Source organism: Lampetra fluviatilis, chromosome 68, assembly GCF_964198595.1.
Source record: "Lampetra fluviatilis chromosome 68, kcLamFluv1.1, whole genome shotgun sequence".
NCBI classification, from domain to species: Eukaryota; Metazoa; Chordata; class Hyperoartia; order Petromyzontiformes; family Petromyzontidae; genus Lampetra; species Lampetra fluviatilis.
Genome location: NC_136342.1, coordinates 805,083 through 824,599, shown reverse-complemented (window position 1 = coordinate 824,599; position 19,517 = coordinate 805,083). Strand labels below are relative to the sequence as shown.

The following is a 19,517-nucleotide window of genomic DNA, read 5'->3' as shown; positions in this document are numbered from 1 at the left end:
AGGTCCCTTCACAGGTGGCGACGTCGGATATCCGGCGGGTTTCCGGCGGGTTTTGGTTGTGCGTACGGCGCGAAAGAAACGGCGCGAAAGAAGTTGAACACACAACACAAAGATCGCTCCCCACCCTACCCCCCACCCCAACTGAGGTGTGGAGCTCTTTTTGTGCACAAGCGACCCAGGCCATCGCAAATGATAGCAGCTCAAGGAAGTGGTCGGCTGATGATCACCATCATCATCTTTCGATTTAAAGCTTTCGTGACTGCAGGGATTCATCTTCTTGGTTCTTTCGGTAAAGTCACGTAGAATGGAAATAATAAAATAATAAAAATAAAACATTATAAAATAATTCTCACGACGTTTCGGCCACAACGCAAGCAGCCGTCCTCAGGTGAAGACCAGGTCTGTCGGAAAGACTCATTCAGACACTGTCTTTCCGAGAGCCCTGTTCTTCACCTAAGGACGGCTGCTTGCGTTGTGGCCGAAACGTCGTGAGAATTATTTAATTGGTTTATTTTATTATTTCCCTTCTACGTGACTTTACCGAAAGAACCAAGAAGATCATCATCATCATCGCGTGGTAATATAAAGCAGCATGCAGGCCGTATAGCCTGTAACAGACTGTCGGGGCAAGTGCTGTTAGCAAGCAGCACCTATGAAGGCCAGAACGGTACACGAGGGGGGTGGGTGGCCAGCACCACGCCCGACCGTGATGGAGTGATGTGGTACAGGAGGACGTGGAGCTGAGTGGACTTGCCGATGACTGGTACCAGCGGTGTCAAGATCGGCCTCAGTGGAGGAGGCTCGTGAAGGACGCTACTGGGCAGTTGGAGGCAGTCGCCCTCCAACAACAACGGAGGGCGGAGGAGCGACGCTCACAACAACGAGCGGAGCGCCGGGTGGCTAAAGCGCAGCAAGTTGGCACGGTAGGGGCACAGGTGGTGCATCAGCCAGTCATCTCGGTCATTTCAGTCAGTCGACCGTGGCACCTACTGGGTTTGCCCCGTGACCTGCCAGCGGGCATTCGACACTTCACGTGGCCTCAAGGTGCACGTGGCCTGGCACAAGCGTCGTAGTGACGTCACCGCCACTTAGTGGCGAATGGCGGTTGTTGTCTGCCAGTGTGTGTGTGTGCCAGTGTGTGTGTGTGCCAGTGTGTGTGTGTGCCAGTGTGTGTGTGCCAGTGTGTGTGTGTGCCAGTGTGTGTGTGTGTATCTACCAAAGTCGACCCGAAGGCTCAAGGAATTCTTTTTTCAATGACATTTTAATTTTTTCATGAAAATGTGATTCGTGGTGATGGTGGAACGGGGGGTGGGGGGGCTGGAGGAGAGAGCTCGGCAAAAACAAACAAAGAAATCACACGCGTGCTTTTAGCCCAACACTGTTGTCCGTCGCAGGACCACAACTTGCAACAACAAACAACAACAGCCACCACCACCGCAACCAGGACCAGATAAATGCTCCCCCCTCTAAGTCCGCGGTTGCCGCTCCTCCAGCACCGAATCGCCACCACTAACTAACTTAGCGGCTTTAGCGCTCAACCGAGACCGCTCGGAGATTTGACCGGGAATCGCCGGTGACGTGCGGGCGGCTCGATTGCGTTGCAACCCACAGCTCGGGTGCGGACCCTCCACCCCCCTCCCTCCGCTCCCTCCCCCCCCGCTCTGCTCCCTCCCTCCCTCTGCTCCCTTCCCCCCCCTCTGCTCCCTCCCCCCCCCCCTCTGCTCCCTTCCCCCCCCTCTGCTCCCTTCCCCTCCCTCTGCTCCCTTCCCCCCCCTCTGCTCCCTCCCCCCCCCTCTGCTCCCTTCCCCCCCCTCTGCTCCCTCCCCCCCCCTCTGCTCCCTTCCCCTCCCTCTGCTCCCTTCCCCCCCCCTCTGCTCCCTTCCCCTCCCTCTGCTCCCTTCCCCCCCCTCTGCTCCCTCCCCCCCCCTCTGCTCCCTTCCCCTCCCTCTGCTCCCTTCCCCCCCTCTGCTCCCTTCCCCTCCCTCTGCTCCCTTCCCCCCCCTCTGCTCCCTCCCCCCCCCTCTGCTCCCTTCCCCTCCCTCTGCTCCCTTCCCCCCCCTCTGCTCCCTTCCCCCTCCCTCTGCTCCCTTCCCCCCCCTCTGCTCCCTCCCCCCCCCTCTGCTCCCTTCCCCTCCCTCTGCTCCCTTCCCCCCCCTCTGCTCCCTCCCCCCCCCTCTGCTCCCTTCCCCCCCCTCTGCTCCCTTCCCCTCCCTCTGCTCCCTCCCCCCCCGCTCTGCTCCCTTCCCCCCCCTCTGCTCCCTTCCCCCCCCCCTCTGCTCCCTTCCCCTCCCTCTGCTCCCTCCCCCCCCGCTCTGCTCCCTTCCCCCCCCTCTGCTCCCTTCCCCCTCCCTCTGCTCCCTTCCCCCCCCTCTGCTCCCTTCCCCTCCCTCTGCTCCCTTCCCCCCCCTCTGCTCCCTCCCCCCCCCCTCTGCTCCCTTCCCCCCCCTCTGCTCCTCCCCCCCCCTCTGCTCCCTTCCCCCCCCTCTGCTCCCTTCCCCCCCCTCTGCTCCCTTCCCCCCCCCTCTGCTCCCTTCCCCCCCCCTCTGCTCCCCCCCCCCCCTCTGCTCCCTCCCCCCCCCTCTGCTCCCTTCCCCCCCCCTCTGCTCCCTCCCCCCCCCCCTCTGCTCCCTCCCCCCCCCCCTCTGCTCCCTCCCGCTCCTCTGCTCCCTCCCCCCCCCCCCTCTGCTCCCTCCCCCCCCCCCTCTGCTCCCCCCCCCCTCTGCTCCCCCCCCTCTGCTCCCTCCCCCCCCTCTGCTCCCTTCCCCTCCCTCTGCTCCCTTCCCCTCCCTCTGCTCCCTTCCCCTCCCTCTGCTCCCTTCCCCAAGCCTCGAAGGCCGCGACACACCGGGGACATTTTTGTATGGCGACTGTCACAGGCAATGGTTGCTGCAGCAATTCTCTAAAAAACAAAAAAGTTGTGGATTACAAGCAGCAACTTTTGGGTCAGTTAAAAAAAACACCAAAGAAGAGTACGGGGGGGTGAGGGGGGGGGCGAGGTTGCCCGCATAAAAGAAATGGAAAAGAAAACCACGTGTGTCAATTAGAATATAAAAACATATTTAATTGTTTAGCTGTATCGGGGAAGTAGTGGGTGGGATGGGTGGTGGTGTAGGTGGTGATGATGATGATGAGTGGGAAGACTGCGTTGTTTTGTACTCTGAGAGGAATTGGAGTCGGAGTGCCGGTCGTGTGGGCGACGGGAACCGGTGACAGGCAAGGAACAGCAGCTACTGCAGCTACTGCAGCTGCTGCTGCTACTACTGTTGCTACTGCTGCTGCTACTACTACTGCTGTTGCTACTACTGTTGCTACTGCTGCTGCTACTACTGTTGCTACTGCTGCTGCTACTACTACTGCTGTTGCTACTGCAGCTGCTGCTGCAGCTGCTGCTGCTGCAGCTGCTGCTGCTGCTGCTGCAGCTGCTGCTGCTACTACTGTTGCTACTGCTGCTGCTACTACTATTGCTGTTGCTACTACTGTTGCTACTGCTGCTGCTACTACTACTGCTGTTGCTACTACTACTGCTGTTGCTACTACTACTGTTGCTACTGCTGCTGTTGCTACTGCAGATGCTGCTACTACTACTGCTGCTGTTGCTACTGCAGCAGCTGCTGCTACTACTGCTGTTGCTACTGCTGCTGCTACTACTACTAATGCTGCTGTTGCTACTGCAGCTCACGAGAACGTCGCCAATTAGCGGGTGACAAGAACCAAATTGCGCTTAAGTCGGCAAAACCTGGATGGCCGACAGATGACGCAAGTAATCGTAGCCCCAAGTACTCAACGCAGCTTCGCAACCAACCAGCACGGAGCCCCAACGCCAACCACCAGCCCCACACACACAGCCGGCGAGAGGCTGACGTCACCCACACACCCCCACACACACACACGAGTCCTAACACTTGACACCCCAACCACACGGCTAATCATAAGACCAAAGCACCAGCCTCCTGCTACGTCTACCCTGACCCCTTGAACAATGAACCCCCCCCCCACCCCGAACGCTCCAAACTTGACCCCCCCCCCCCCCGAATTCTCTCGGACTTCCAGCTCGACCTAGCGGCGACGGGGGGGGGGGGAAGGGGGGGGGTCACAGCGGAAGCAATCCGCCCCTCCGACCCCTTTGTCCACTTGTGAGCGAGTGGTTGTGGAGTAAGTGGGGGGGGGGGGGGGGCGAGGTGTGTGACTGAAGTGTGTGGGGCCGCGTTGCAAGCGTGTCCGTGGTGAGTAGGGTGGTGAGTAGGGTGGCGAGTAGCGTGGCGAGTAAGGTGGGGAGTAGCCGTGGTGAGTTGCGTGGTGAGCAGCATGGTGAGTAGGGTGGCGAGTGGAGTAGTGAGTGTTCGTGGTGAGTAGGGTGGTGAGTAGCCGTGGGGGTTCACAATTGACAGAGCAACCACCACGGACTGGTGGTCGAGGTTGGAGTTGGAGCTGCGGTGAGGTGGTCCGAGTGTGTGGCGCTGTGTGTGTGTGCGAGCGTGTGCGAGTGTGTGCGAGTGCGCGAGTGTGTGTGCGTGCGTGAGTGTGTGCGAGCACATGCGTGTGCATGCGAGTGTGAGCGTGCACGCATGTGTGTGTGTGCGAGCGCATGCGTGTGCGTGCGAGTGTGCACGCATGTGCGAGTGTGTGTGAGTGCGTGCATAAACCAGCACAGCATTTGCGGGCGACATCATCGTCATCATCGTCGTCGTCATCATTGTCAGCCCAGCCGACGTAGCTTCATGTCACGCAGGGGACTGACAGGGAGAAGGGCAGGCGGGGGCAGGGCTGGAAGGGCAGCAGGGTTTCATTTCTTCTTGCTGGGGATGACTGCTCCCATCGGCTCTCCCAGCTCCTTGCCCCTCAGCTTCAGACCTAGACACAGAGACACAGACGCCACCACCACCACTGAGGCCTTGTCGAGGCCGATGCCGCTAGCGAGGAGCACGGCGCACGAGGGGTGGGTGGCCAGCACCACGCCCGGCCGCCTGTGTCTCCCCAGTGGCCATGTTTACCGCACACCGCGCCAGGTACTCATTTGAGGCCGAGTAGACCTAGGGGAGGCACAGGACCGGTTCGGATAATTATCGCTGGCATTGGCCGTGAGCGGGAATTGAACTCGGGTCGCCGGGTTCGTAGCGCTAACCGCTGCACCACCGCTCCCCACGCGCACCCAATACACCACATGCACACACACACACACCCACCCACACACACACTCCCACACCCCCGAACTCACCGATGATTCTCTCGATCTTGCCCAGGATCTGGTTGTTGGGGATCGCCTTGCCAGCCTCGTAATCCGTGATCACGTTGGGCTTCTCGTTGATTCTCTGCGGCAAAGGGAAGCGCGCATAGTCAGAGACACGGGGGGAGAGAGAGACACGGGGGGAGAGAGAGACACGCGGGGAGAGAGACACGCGGGGAGAGAGACACGCGGGGAGAGAGACACGCGGGGAGAGAGACACGCGGGGAGAGAGACACGCGGGGAGAGAGACACGCGGGGAGAGAGACACGCGGGGAGAGAGACACGCGGGGAGAGAGACACGCGGGGAGAGAGACACGCGGGGAGAGAGACACGCGGGGAGAGAGACACGCGGGGAGAGAGACACGCGGGGAGAGAGACACGCGGGGAGAGAGACACGCGGGGAGAGAGACACGCGGGGAGAGAGACACGCGGGGAGAGAGACACGCGGGGAGAGAGACACGCGGGGAGAGAGACACGGGGGGAGAGAGACACGGGGGGAGAGAGACACGGGGGGAGAGAGACACGGGGGGAGAGAGACACGCGGGGAGAGAGACACGCGGAGAGAGAGACACGCGGGGAGAGAGACACGCGGGGAGAGAGACACGCGGGGAGAGAGACACGCGGGGAGAGAGACACGCGGGGAGAGAGACACGCGGGGAGAGAGACACGGGGGGAGAGAGACACGCGGGGAGAGAGACACGCGGGGAGAGAGACACGCGGGGAGAGACACGGACACACGGGGAGTGACACGGGGAGAGACACGGGGAGAGACACGCGGGGAGAGACACGGACACACGGGGAGTGACACGGGGAGAGACACGGAGGGAGACACGGGGAGAGACACACGGGGAGAGACACGGACACACGGGGAGTGACACGGGGAGAGACACGGAGGGAGACACGGGGAGAACAACGCGGGGAGCGAGACACGCGGGAAGAGCGAGCAAGAGCTCCAGGGCGAGCACAGAGCGCGCGGCGGGGGGGGGGGGGGGGGGGGCACAGAGCGCACGGCGGGGGGGGGGGCACAGCGGCACCCTGCGGCAGCTGCTCACCGTGGCGAGGTCCTTCTGCGTGAGCCCCTTGTCCTGGCGGCCCTTCTGGATGATCTTGCCCACCTCGTGGGGCACGCGGTCGTGGTGCAGCTCCTCCGTCTCGCGGTCCAACTTGGCCGTGTTGCGGTGAGTGACGTGCTGACGGTTCTGACCCGCCGACCCTGCGTCGTCAACGGCAACCGCCGGGGGCAGTCAGGCCGGAGCGTCGTCAAGGGCAACCGCCGGGGGCAGTCGGGCCGGAGCGTCGTCAACGGCAACCGTCATGCCGGAGCGTCGTCAACGGCAACCGCCATGGCAGTCAGGCCGGAGCGTCGTCAACGGCAACCGCAGGGGGCAGTCAGGCCGGAGCGTCAACAGCAACCGCCAGGGTAGTCAGGCCGGTGAGTCAGTCGGTATAAACTAAACTGATTTATTATTTTATTAATATTATCTTTTATTTTTTATTTTATTATTATTTGTTTTCTACCTACGTGACTTTACCGAAGAAACCTAAGGGTATGAATCCTTGCAGTCACGAAAGCTTCAAATCTAGAATAAACTAAACATTTATATGAGCAGGTAAGGGGCCGCTGAGATGCGTAGTAATCTCTTTTTACACGCTTTGATTTAACTCGCTGTTGTTGTTGTCGTATCCTCAAATCTTGTAACTCAATTTTAACCCACTTCCCAATGTGGTATCGACTACAAACTTGGTATACTTATGTCATACTGATGACAATACTATATTCTATAATTATCTTTTTTAAATTTTTAAACATTCATTTTTACATGTTATGTTTCGGCTTGGGTCTAATTGTCCACGCTCAACTGACGTTGGCTGTAATTGGCCACGGCCCCTTACGTTACGACAAGCTTCGGGGCCACTTCCTGGAGTCGTGGAGTTCTGCCATTACGAGTACGATACATTTCATTAAAGCGTGTTTATAAAGAAAGTTTTTTTAACTATTGTTTTTGAAGCGACCTCGCCATCGCAAATGATAGCAGCTCAAAGACGTGCCTCATCACCCTCGCGTGGAAATTTGTAGCAGCCAAATACCCTGAACGAGTGGCGACGTCGATTCGAAATGTGGAGGGGAAAAACCCGAGGACCCGGAGAAAATTCCCCGCGACCGCGGGGAGAGAGACGCACACTCCAAATACACAGCAGCAGCAGGCGTCAGGGTCGGGATCGAACCCACAACCTCCTGTACACCAGGCGAGGAAATTAACATCTCCTAGCCACCGTGATGATGATGAGAGAGAGACGCAAACTCCAAATATACAGCAGGCATCAGGGTCGGGATCGAACCCACGACCTCCTGTAGACCAGGCGAGGTAGTCAACATCTCCTAGCCACCGTGATGATGATGAGAGAGAGACGCAAACTCCAAATATACAGCAGGCATCAGGGTCGGGATCGAACCCACGACCTCCTGCCTACCAGGCGAGGTAGTTAACATCTCCTAGCCACTGTGATCGTGATGATGAGAGAGAGACGCAAACTCCAAATATACAGCAGGCGTCGGGGTCGGGATTGAACCCACGACCTCCTGCGTACCAGGCGAGGTAGTCAACATCTTGCCACCGTGGCGCCCCAGACAGTTCGTCACTCGGTACACCAGTTGGTAGGTCAAGCAGACATGGCAACAGCTACGCACACGGGCCGTCTGCACGTGTCTGTGTGTGCCTGTCTGCGTGTCCGTGTGTCGCTGTTCGTGTCCCTGTGTGGTTGTTCAGTGTCTCTCTCGCCGCGTCTTGTCCGTCCGTGTCCACGTTGGCCACTCACACTTCTTAGACGTCTCCACGTCTTCGCCCTTCCGCATGGCCGTGGTGACGGCCTGGACCACGGGCGGGAGACGGAGCGAGAGACGGAGTGAGAGACGGAGTGAGAGAGACACAAGACAACAACAACAACAACCGCCGCCATTCGCCACTAAGTGGCGGTGACGACACCATGGCGCTTGTGCCAGGCTGTGTGCAAGTTAAGACACAAGACATACACAGAGACACACACACAGACGCAGGGAAACACACACGTACCATATATATATAATTGTGTTGCCGTAGCAAGTACAAAGATGTAAGAAAATAAGAGCAAACCTGAGAATGCTATCCCAGCATCAACCTAACTCACTCACTACACACCCTAAACACTCACTACACACTCACTACACACCCTAAACACTCACTACACACTCACTACACACCCTAAACACTCACTACACACTCACTACACACCCTAAACACTCACTACACACCCACTACACACTCACCACACACACTACACACTCACTACACAACACACTATGCGCTTTAAATCTCCAATGAAAAATCTATGTCTTTAAAACTGCTTCTCTGTGCTGAGTTTGTGGTCCTTCAGCCGCACCTCTGATAGTTGGCTACGTACGGTGCAAAAGAAGTCCCACGCGCACAAACGACACAGCCACAAACTCTCTCCACATCACAACAGGCTTACCATGTTGTGTAGGGTGGTGGCCATGTTGTGTAGGGTGGTGGCCATGTTGTGTAGGGTGGTGGCTATGTTGTGTAGGGTGGTGGCCATGTTGTGTAGGGTGACAAGACACGTGTAGGGTGGTGGCCATGTTGTGTAGGGTGTGGGCCATGTTGTGTAGGGTGATGGCCATGTTGTGTAGGGTGACAAGACACGTTGTGGAGGGTGGTGGCCATGTTGTGTAGGGTGACAAGACGGCCTACGCAACTTGGTTGTACTCTGTCACAAAGGAGATCTGATTTACAAAACCAACTACAACACTCCATGCGCCACAAACATAAACACACCACATTCACCGCTCACCACACGCATCACACACACAGCAGTTACACACACAGCAGTTACACTCACCACACTTACACTCACCACACACACACAGCACACTTACACTCACCACACATACACCACACACACACACTTACACTCACCACACACACACACTTACCACACACACACAGCACACTTACACTCACCACACACACACCACACGCTCACCACACACACACACCACACTCACATCACACTCACCACACACACACACAGCACACTCACCACACACACACACTCACCACACTCACATCACACACATACACTCACCACACACAGCACGTACACACACACCACACTCACCACACACAGCACACACACTCACCACACACACACACAGCACGTACACACACCACACCCTCACCACACACACACACACAGCACGTACACACACCACACCCTCACCACACATCACACACACACTCACCACACTAACCACACACTCACCACACTCACCATACACACACTCACCACACATCACACACACACTCACCACACTCACCACACACATACACACTCACCACACTCACCATACACACACTCACCACACACATCACACACACAGCATGTACACACACCACACCCTCACCACACATCACACACACACTCACCACACTCACCATACACACACATCACACACACATCACACACACAGCATGTACACACACCACACCCTCACCACACATCACACACACACTCACCACACTCACCACACACATACCATACACACACTCACCACACACCACACACACACAGCACGTACACACACCACACCCTCACCATACACACACACACCACACACACACATACACACTCACCACACACATCACACACAGCATGTACACACACGCATGTACACACACAGCATGTACACACACAGCATGTACACACACCACACCCTCACCACACACATACACACTCACCACACTCACCACACACATACACACTCACCATACACACACTCACCACACTCACCACACACACACAGCATGTACACACATCACACACACACTCACCACACACATCACACACACATCACACACACACCACACCCTCACCACCCCCCCAGGCACGCCCTGTAGCTAAGTGCGGCCAGGTTTGCATCAGCTGTGACCTCCAGTGCTGTACAAAGACAAAGCTCCCCCGTGTAGCCTTCAACAGGCGGTTAGGGGCAAGTGCAGCGAGTACATCACCACTGCTGCTAGCGAGTGAAACATCGCCAGAGACAAACTCAGACCTTAAGAGGTCGCCCCGTGACCCCTAGAAATCTTAAAGTTCATCATCCTGCAAAGCCCCATCACGAGAGAGAAACACACACAGACAAGACGTGGTTTTGTATGTGAGCATTGTGGTTGTGGTGTAGTTGTAGTGGTGGTCTAGTGTTGTTGTTGTGGTAGTGGTGTAGTGTGTGTGTAGTGTAGTAGTGGTGTAGTAGTGGTGTAGTGTGTGTGTAGTTGTAGTAGTGGTGTAGTTTTAGTAGTGTGTAGTGTGTGTAGAGTTGTAGTAGTGTGTAGTGTGTGTAGAGTTGTAGTAGTGGTGTAGTGTGTGTGTGTAGTAGTGGTGTAGTGTGTGTGTAGTAGTGGTGTAGTGTGTGTGTAGTAGTGGTGTGGTGTGGGTGTGTAGTAGTGGTGTAGTGTGTGTGTAGTTGTAGTAGTGGTGTAGTGTGTGTGTAATTGTAGTAGTGGTGTAGTGTGTGTGTAGTTGTAGTAGTGGTGTAGTGTGTGTGTAGTTGTAGTAGTGGTGTAGTGTGTGTGTAGTTTTAGTAGTGTGTGTGTAGTAGTAGTGTTGTAGTAGTGGTGTGGTGTAGTGTGTGTGTAGTTGTAGTAGTGGTGTAGTGTGTGTGTAGTTGTAGTAGTGGTGTAGTGTGTGTGTAGTTGTAGTAGTGGTGTAGTGTGTGTGTAGTTGTAGTAGTGGTGTAGTGTGTGTGTAGTTGTAGTAGTGGTGTAGTGTGTGTGTAGTTGTAGTAGTGGTGTAGTGTGTGTGTAGTTGTAGTAGTGGTGTAGTGTGTGTGTAGTTTTAGTAGTGTGTGTGTAGTAGTAGTGTTGTAGTAGTGGTGTGGTGTAGTGTGTGTGTAGTTGTAGTAGTGGTGTAGTGTGTGTGTAGTTGTAGTAGTGGTGTAGTGTGTAGTTGTAGTAGTGGTGTAGTGTGTGTGTGTAGTTGTAGTAGTGGTGTAGTGTGTGTGTAGTTGTAGTAGTGGTGTAGTGTGTGTGTAGTTGTAGTAGTGGTGTAGTGTGTAGTTGTAGTAGTGGTGTAGTGTGTGTGTGTAGTTGTAGTAGTGGTGTAGTGTGTGTGTAGTTGTAGTAGTGGTGTAGTGTGTGTGTAGTTGTAGTAGTGGTGTAGTGTGTGTAGTTGTAGTAGTGGTGTAGTGTGTGTGTAGTTTTAGTAGTGTGTGTGTAGTAGTAGTGTTGTAGTAGTGGTGTGGTGTGTGTGTAGTTGTAGTAGTGGTGTAGTGTGTGTAGTTTTTGTTACCAGCTGTCAGGCCACACTGATCCCTGATCTGACCATCACAGATGATAGCAGCTCAGAGCAAGTGGCTTCATCATCATCATCATCACCACCATCACCACCATCATCCCCACCACCATCATCATCACCACCACCATCATCGTCACCACCATCATCATCATCACCACCATCATCATCATCACCATCATCACCACCATCATCATCACCACCATCATCACCATCACCACCACCATAACCACCACCACCATCACCACCACCATCATCACCACCACCATCATCACCACCACCATCATCACCACCACAACCATCACCACCATCATTAGGTGGACATTGACAGCAGCAGTCAAACCCTCTGAACACGTGGTGGTGATGATGATGGTGGTGGTGTTCATTCTAAATGTGGACCACGTGTAGTTAGTGTGAGAGTGTTGATGTAGTTAATGTTGGTGTAGTGTAAGAGTTGTTGGGGTGTGGTGGTGTTGTTGTGGTGTAGTTGTGTAGCTGTTGTTGTGAAGTTGTTGTTGTTGTGTAGCAGTGCTTGTTGAGTGGTTGTTGTTATTAAGTTGTGTTGTTGTGTAGCTGTTGATGTTGTAGTTGTTGTGAAGCTGTTGTTGTTGTGTAGCAGTGCTTGTTGAGTGGTTGTTGTTATTAAGTTGTGTTGTTGTGTAGCTGTTGATGTTGTAGTTGTTGTTGTGTTGTTGTTGTGTAGCTGTTGTTGTTGTTGTGTAGCTGTTGATGTTGTAGTTGTTGTGAAGCTGTTGTTGTTGTGTAGCTGTTGTTGTTGTTGTTGTGTAGCTGTTGTTGTTGTTACCGCTTTGGATTTGCTCTGCGCGGCAGTGGAGCCTCGCTTCCTCAGCACCGTCACCGTGTCCCAGTCGTTGTCTCCCATCGCCTCTCCTGATACCACCACCACCACTCAACTATACTCTACAACACCACCACTTAACTACACTCAACTACACCACCACCACTACTACAACTACACCACCACTACTACACCACCACCACTACACTCAACTGCACCACCACTACCACTACACCACCACTCAACTATACTCTACTACACCACCACCACTACTACTACAACTACACCACCACCACTACTACACCACCACCACTACACTACCACTCAACTATACTACACCACCACTACTACAACTACACCAGTCTACACACTACACCACTACTACACCACCACCACTACAACTATACCACCACCACCACTACTACACCACCACCACTACTACACCAGTCTACACACTACACTACTACCACAACTACACCACCACGACTACACTCAACTACACCACCACCACTACTACCAGTCTACACCACCACTACTACTACACCACCACTACCACCAGCCTACACTCAACTACACCACCACGACACTGAACTACACCACGACTACACCACACTGCTACTAACACCACCACCACCACCCTCTCTGCGCTACCAGGCCAACAACAACAACGACAGCTGCCCAAGCGATCTCCTCTCCTCCTCCTCCCTCTCTCCACACACGGGGGGGGGGGAGATTAACTAAACGGGGTCAGCTGTGGGAGGAGATTAAATCGAGAGGTAGCCGACGTTTCGGACGACAACCCTGACGCCTTTCTCCCTCGCGAGATCAACGTTGACGAAGGTTCCAGGCGGGCTCGAATCGATTCCTGCTTCGTGTTGTTGATTCCAGCGCGGAATCGATTCGATTCAACGCGTCGCTTTAACCGCCGCACAACCCGGGCGGGGCTCAGGGTGGGGGGGAGTAGGGTAGATGGAATCGATTCGCAAGCTTCGGGGAATCGATTCTAAATCGGAGGGGGTCCGTCGTGAGCTGAGTGATCGGCGGAATCGAATGAGATTGAATCGGTGGGTACCCAGTTAGTTAGATCCGGAATCGATGCTGGCGCGTGATGTCACGTCCGGGCATGAGGCGGGGTGGTGGGGGACTTCCATGGTGAACTGAACTTTTAATGGTAAACTTGACTCCGGTGGTAAACTGCACTCCCACGGTGAAGTGAACTTCCACGGTAAGCTAGACTCCCACGGTAAATTGGATTTCCATGGTGAACTGGACACCCATGGTAAACTGGACTTCCATGGTAAACTAGTTTTTCCATGGTGAACTGGACACCCATGATGAATTGGACTTCCATGGTGAAGTGAACTTCCACGGTAAAATGGACTCCCGTAGTAAACTGAACTTTCATGCCGTGAGTAGTTCAAGTTTCAAGTTCATGTATTAGGTGTAGCCCTGTGAGCCATTCGGCTCTTGAATCGGGTGCAACCGCAACAAACAAAAACATGAAACATCCTAAAGTGACGACGCGCAAAGAGAAAAATCCAGGAAAAAAACAGCAAAATATTGCAGAAAAAGCACCGCGTATCAACACTGTGTGCAAACATCCCAGTGCGATGCAAGTCAAACAACAACAAGCACAAGACAACTTTGATTATTTTTATTTTTGTTTTGTTTTATTTTACTTTCATTAATTTTAATGTTTTTACCTACGTGACTTTACCGAAAAAACCGAGAATATGAATCATTGCAGTCACGAAAGCTTCAAATCTAGAATTAAACTTAGATTAAAGCCATCAGTCGAACTCTGTACTACAACAAACAAACATGGCTGAACCAAAACGTTTTCGAAATCACCAAAATAAAGCTATAAAAGCAATGAAACAGTGATCATAGGAACTGTGATTGAAATTTTACAATAAACGACATACACATAACATTTACGGCCAAACTTTGCAGCCATAGCTGGCTGCATGAGTCACTCCACAACAGCAGGAGCATCAGTAGGAGTATAAAACATTTTCAATGCACCTTTAAGATCAGCACCCTATAATCAGAACACAAGATCATACTTCGCAGCGGTCATCCGGAGCGATGCATTTGATTTCAGGCCATTCTGAATAGCAGTGGCAGGTAGGGGTGTACAACTCCTCTACATCAAATTTCGATTTAAAGCTTTCGTGACTGCAGGGATTCATCTTCTTGGTTCTTTCGGTAAAGTCACGTAGAATGGAAATAATAAAATAAGAAAAATAAAACATAAAATAATTATTTTAGTATGTTTTATTTTTATTATTTATAAAATAATTATTTTATTATGTTTTATTATTTTATTATTTCCATTCTACGTGACTTTACCGAAAGAACCAAGAAGATCCTCTAGATCAGTTTTGAGTAAATATCTCACAGGTAGTGATCAAGTTTCATTCTAGATTTGAAGCTTTCGTGACTGCAACGATTCATATTCTTAGGTTTTTTCGGTAAAGTCACGTAGGTAAAAAACATTAAAAAGTAAAATAAAAATAAAATAAAAATCACGACGTTTCGGAGGCAACACAAGCTTCCGTCTTCAGGTGGTACCGTCACAGCCACGACAGCTGTATCAAGTAAATGAGAGATTTCAGGAGTTACCACTGCGTTTATATAATGGTTGGAGAAGGTGGTGGGGCATGGGCCGCATCTTTATTATTAATATGGTAAGGTGAGGCTTGAGACTAAGAATATACTAAGAATATTCAAGTTTCAGTTTATTGGCAATAGCATTCCAGACCCTGGGGGCATCAATAGCAAAGGCCCTTCCTCCAATATTTGTACGGCAATAAGGAATGTGAATCTGGTAAATGAGCGAAGACCTTAGGTCACATTTGTTCTTCGAAACAGAGAAGAGATCCAGCAGGTAGTCTGCGGATTTTTTTGTAAGTAAATCGTGAATAAATAAGATCTGGTGCACAAGCCGTCGAACATTGAGAGATGTTAAGTTTGACCCAATGTAGAGATCGCAGTGGTGAGTCCTATATGGGCAGTTCAATGTAAATCTTAAGGCCGAGTGATACATTGAGTGAAGCTTCTTCAGTACAGTACTGGGGGCTGATTTATACACGATGCCAGCTTAAATAGATGTTCCAAACCTGGGGTGTTTCATTCAGACTCTGTCTTCTCGCCAGACCTTTTCTTCACCTGAGGACGGCTGCTTGCGTTGTGGCCGAAACGTCGTGAGAATTATTTTATTATGTTTTATTTTATTTTATTATTTCCCTTCTACGTGACTTTACCGAAAGAACCAAGAAGATGAATCCCTGCAGTCACGAAAGCTTTAAATCGAAATTTAGGTCGGTAGTTATTTGGATCATCTTTAGGGGGTCCCCTTTGTGAAGTGGACGAACATGGGAATGTTTCCATTCTAGAGGTGGTGTTCTCGTCCCGGATTGAGTGATTTCAGGGCACGGGGAGCATGTATTGTGATCCCCCGATTAATCGACCCCGATTAATTTACGGTAATAATTGTTTACATATTATTTAAAAATATAATAAAAAATATTTTGTTGCGTATTTTTGAAAAAATTGTATAATTTTTTTTCAATATTTTTTTCATAATATTCTGCCAAATCGCCTGATGATGCTGGATGTAATTACGAGCGAAACGTCGTACTACTCAAATTGTAAATGTTGTGGATTTGCCCTCCAACACAACAGTGGGTTGATGTAGTACACTACACTATACACCAGAGGTGTGGACTCGAGTCATGTGACTTGGACTCGAGTCAGACTCGAGTCATGAATTTGATGACTTGCGACTCGACTTGGACTTGCATAACAATGACTTTGTCCCACCTATGAGATGTGGACTCGAGTCATGTGACTTGGACTCGAGTCAGACTCGAGTCATGAATTTGATGACTTGCGACTCGACTTGGACTTGCATAACAATGACTTTGTCCCACCTATGAGATGTGGACTCGAGTCATGTGACTTGGACTCGAGTCAGACTCGAGTCATGAATTTGATGACTTGCGACTCGACTTGGACTTGCATAACAATGACTTTGTCCCACCTCTGCTATACACTACACATAACATTACACACCACACTACACACCACACTACACTATACACTACACACCACACTACACTATACACTACACTACACACCACACTACATTATACACTACACACCACACTACACTATACACTACACTATACACTACACTATACACTACACTATACACTACACTATACACTACACACCACACTATACACTACACTACACACCACACTACACTATACACTACACACCACACTACACTATACACTACACACCACACTACACTATACACTACACTATACACTACACACCACACTACACTATACACTACACACCACACTACACTATACACTACACACCACACTACACTATACACTACACACCACACTACACTATACACTACACACCACACTACACTATACACTACACACCACACTACACTATACACTACACACCACACTACACTATACACTACACACCACACTACACTACACACTACACACCACACTACACTACACACCACACTACACTATACACTACACACCACACTATACACTACACTACACACCACACTACACTATACACTACACTATACACTACACTATACACTACACACTACACTACACTATACACTACACACCACACTACACTATACACTACACTATACACTACACTATACACTACACACCACACTACACTATACACTACACACCACACTACACTATACACTACACTACACACTACACTATACACTACACACCACACTACACTATACACTACACACCACACTACACTATACACTACACACCACACTACACTATACACTACACTACACACCACACTACACTATACACTACACACCACACTACACTATACACTACACACTACACTATACACTACACTATACACTACACACCACACTACACTATACACTACACACCACACTACACTATACACTACACACCACACTATACACTACACTATACACTACACACTACACTATACACTACACTATACACTACACACCACACTACACACCACACTACACTATACACTACACTATACACTACACACTACACTACACACCACACTACACTATACACTACACTATACACTACACTATACACTACACACCACACTACACTATACACTACACACTACACTATACACTACACTATACACTACACACCACACTACACTATACACTACACACCACACTACACTATACACTACACACCACACTATACACTACACTATACACTACACACTACACTATACACTACACTATACACTACACACCACACTACACACCACACTACACTATACACTACACTATACACTACACACTACACTACACACCACACTACACTATACACTACACTATACACTACACACTACACTACACACCACACTACACTATACACTACACTATACACTACACTATACACTACACACCACACTACACTATACACTACACTATACACTACACACTACACTACACACCACACTACACTATACACTACACTATACACTACACTATACACTACACACCACACTACACTATACACTACACACCACACTACACTATACACTACACTATACACTACACACCACACTACACTATACACTACACTATACACTACACACTACACTACACACCACACTACACTATACACTACACTATACACTACACTATACACTACACTATACACTACACTATACACTACACACCACACTACACTATACACTACACTATACACTACACTATACACTACACACCACACTACACTATACACTACACTATACACTACACACTACACTACACACCACACTACACTATACACTACACTATACACTACACACTACACTACACACCACACTACACTATACACTACACTATACACTACACTATACACTACACACCACACTACACTATACACTACACTATACACTACACACTACACTACACACCACACTACACTATACACTACACTATACACTACACTATACACTACACACCACACTACACTATACACTACACACCACACTACACTATACACTACACTATACACTACACACCACACTACACTATACACTACACTATACACTACACACTACACTACACACCACACTACACTATACACTACACTATACACTACACTATACACTACACTATACACTACACACCACACTACACTATACACTACACTATACACTACACTATACACTACACACCACACTACACTATACACTACACTATACACTACACACCACACTACACACTACTAGTAACTATTTGGCGTTTGGTCACGTGACAAACCCCTCACTAACTGGCTGTATCGGTTGGTGGAGGGTTACGACACTTTTATAAATAACGCGATCTAACCCAAAAACTTTTATCTATATATATAAAGGCAAATGTGTGAATGTGTGTGTCTGTTCAAAATGTTTAGCATACTTCCCGACATGCAACAAACTTGAAATTTGGCACGTGGGTACTTTCCAGACTGTACGCCATGCACACATTATAAAAATAGACTTTTGTATTTGGGGGCGGGTGGGCAATCACCATGGCGAGAATCGATGTTGGGTGAGCCGTTTGTGGTATCGATTAAACGGGAATAGGCCGATTCTAAAGAAATCTACAACCTTCGATTCCTTTGCTCGATTTAAAGAATCGAATCGTGGCGCGCGAGCGTAAGTTTTTTTTCTCCCCCGCGCGTTGTATTTTATTTTAATTGATGAGGTAATGATCAAAGTATTATTTTCATTTGTATATGTTGTGTTTTTTAGGTTTTGAGAAGTTTTAAAATATATTTTTCCCCCGGGCAACGCCGGATAAAAATGAAATATATTCATAATAGTGTATTATTAATATTATACATTAATATTCAGACGCTGTCTTTCCGAGAGCCCTGTTCTTCACCTGAGGACGGCTGCTTGCGTTGTGGCCGAAACGTCGTGAGCATTGTATTTTATTATGTTTATTTTTATTATTTTATTATTTCCCTTCTACGTGACTTTACCGAAAGAACCTAGAAGATTAATGTACTACTTTACAAACGATATAATAGTTAAAATTAATAATAAAATAATAAATATTACTTATTAATAATG

General features: G+C 50.2%; 1 protein-coding gene across 1 annotated transcript; it reads right to left on the bottom strand.

The window, feature by feature from the left end:
- Window positions 1-2,799: 2,799 nt before the first annotated feature.
- Window positions 2,800-12,578, bottom strand: EDF1 (endothelial differentiation related factor 1). The gene is made up of 5 exons (XM_078883037.1): window positions 12,372-12,578; window positions 8,042-8,093; window positions 6,277-6,437; window positions 5,216-5,309; window positions 2,800-4,851 (listed from the first exon to the last, which is right to left on the bottom strand). The coding sequence occupies exons 1-5, from the start codon at window positions 12,447-12,449 to the stop codon at window positions 4,784-4,786; spliced, it is 453 nt and encodes a 150-aa protein (XP_078739163.1). The 5' UTR covers window positions 12,450-12,578; the 3' UTR covers window positions 2,800-4,783.
- Between the last annotated feature and the right edge of the window lie 6,939 nt (window positions 12,579-19,517).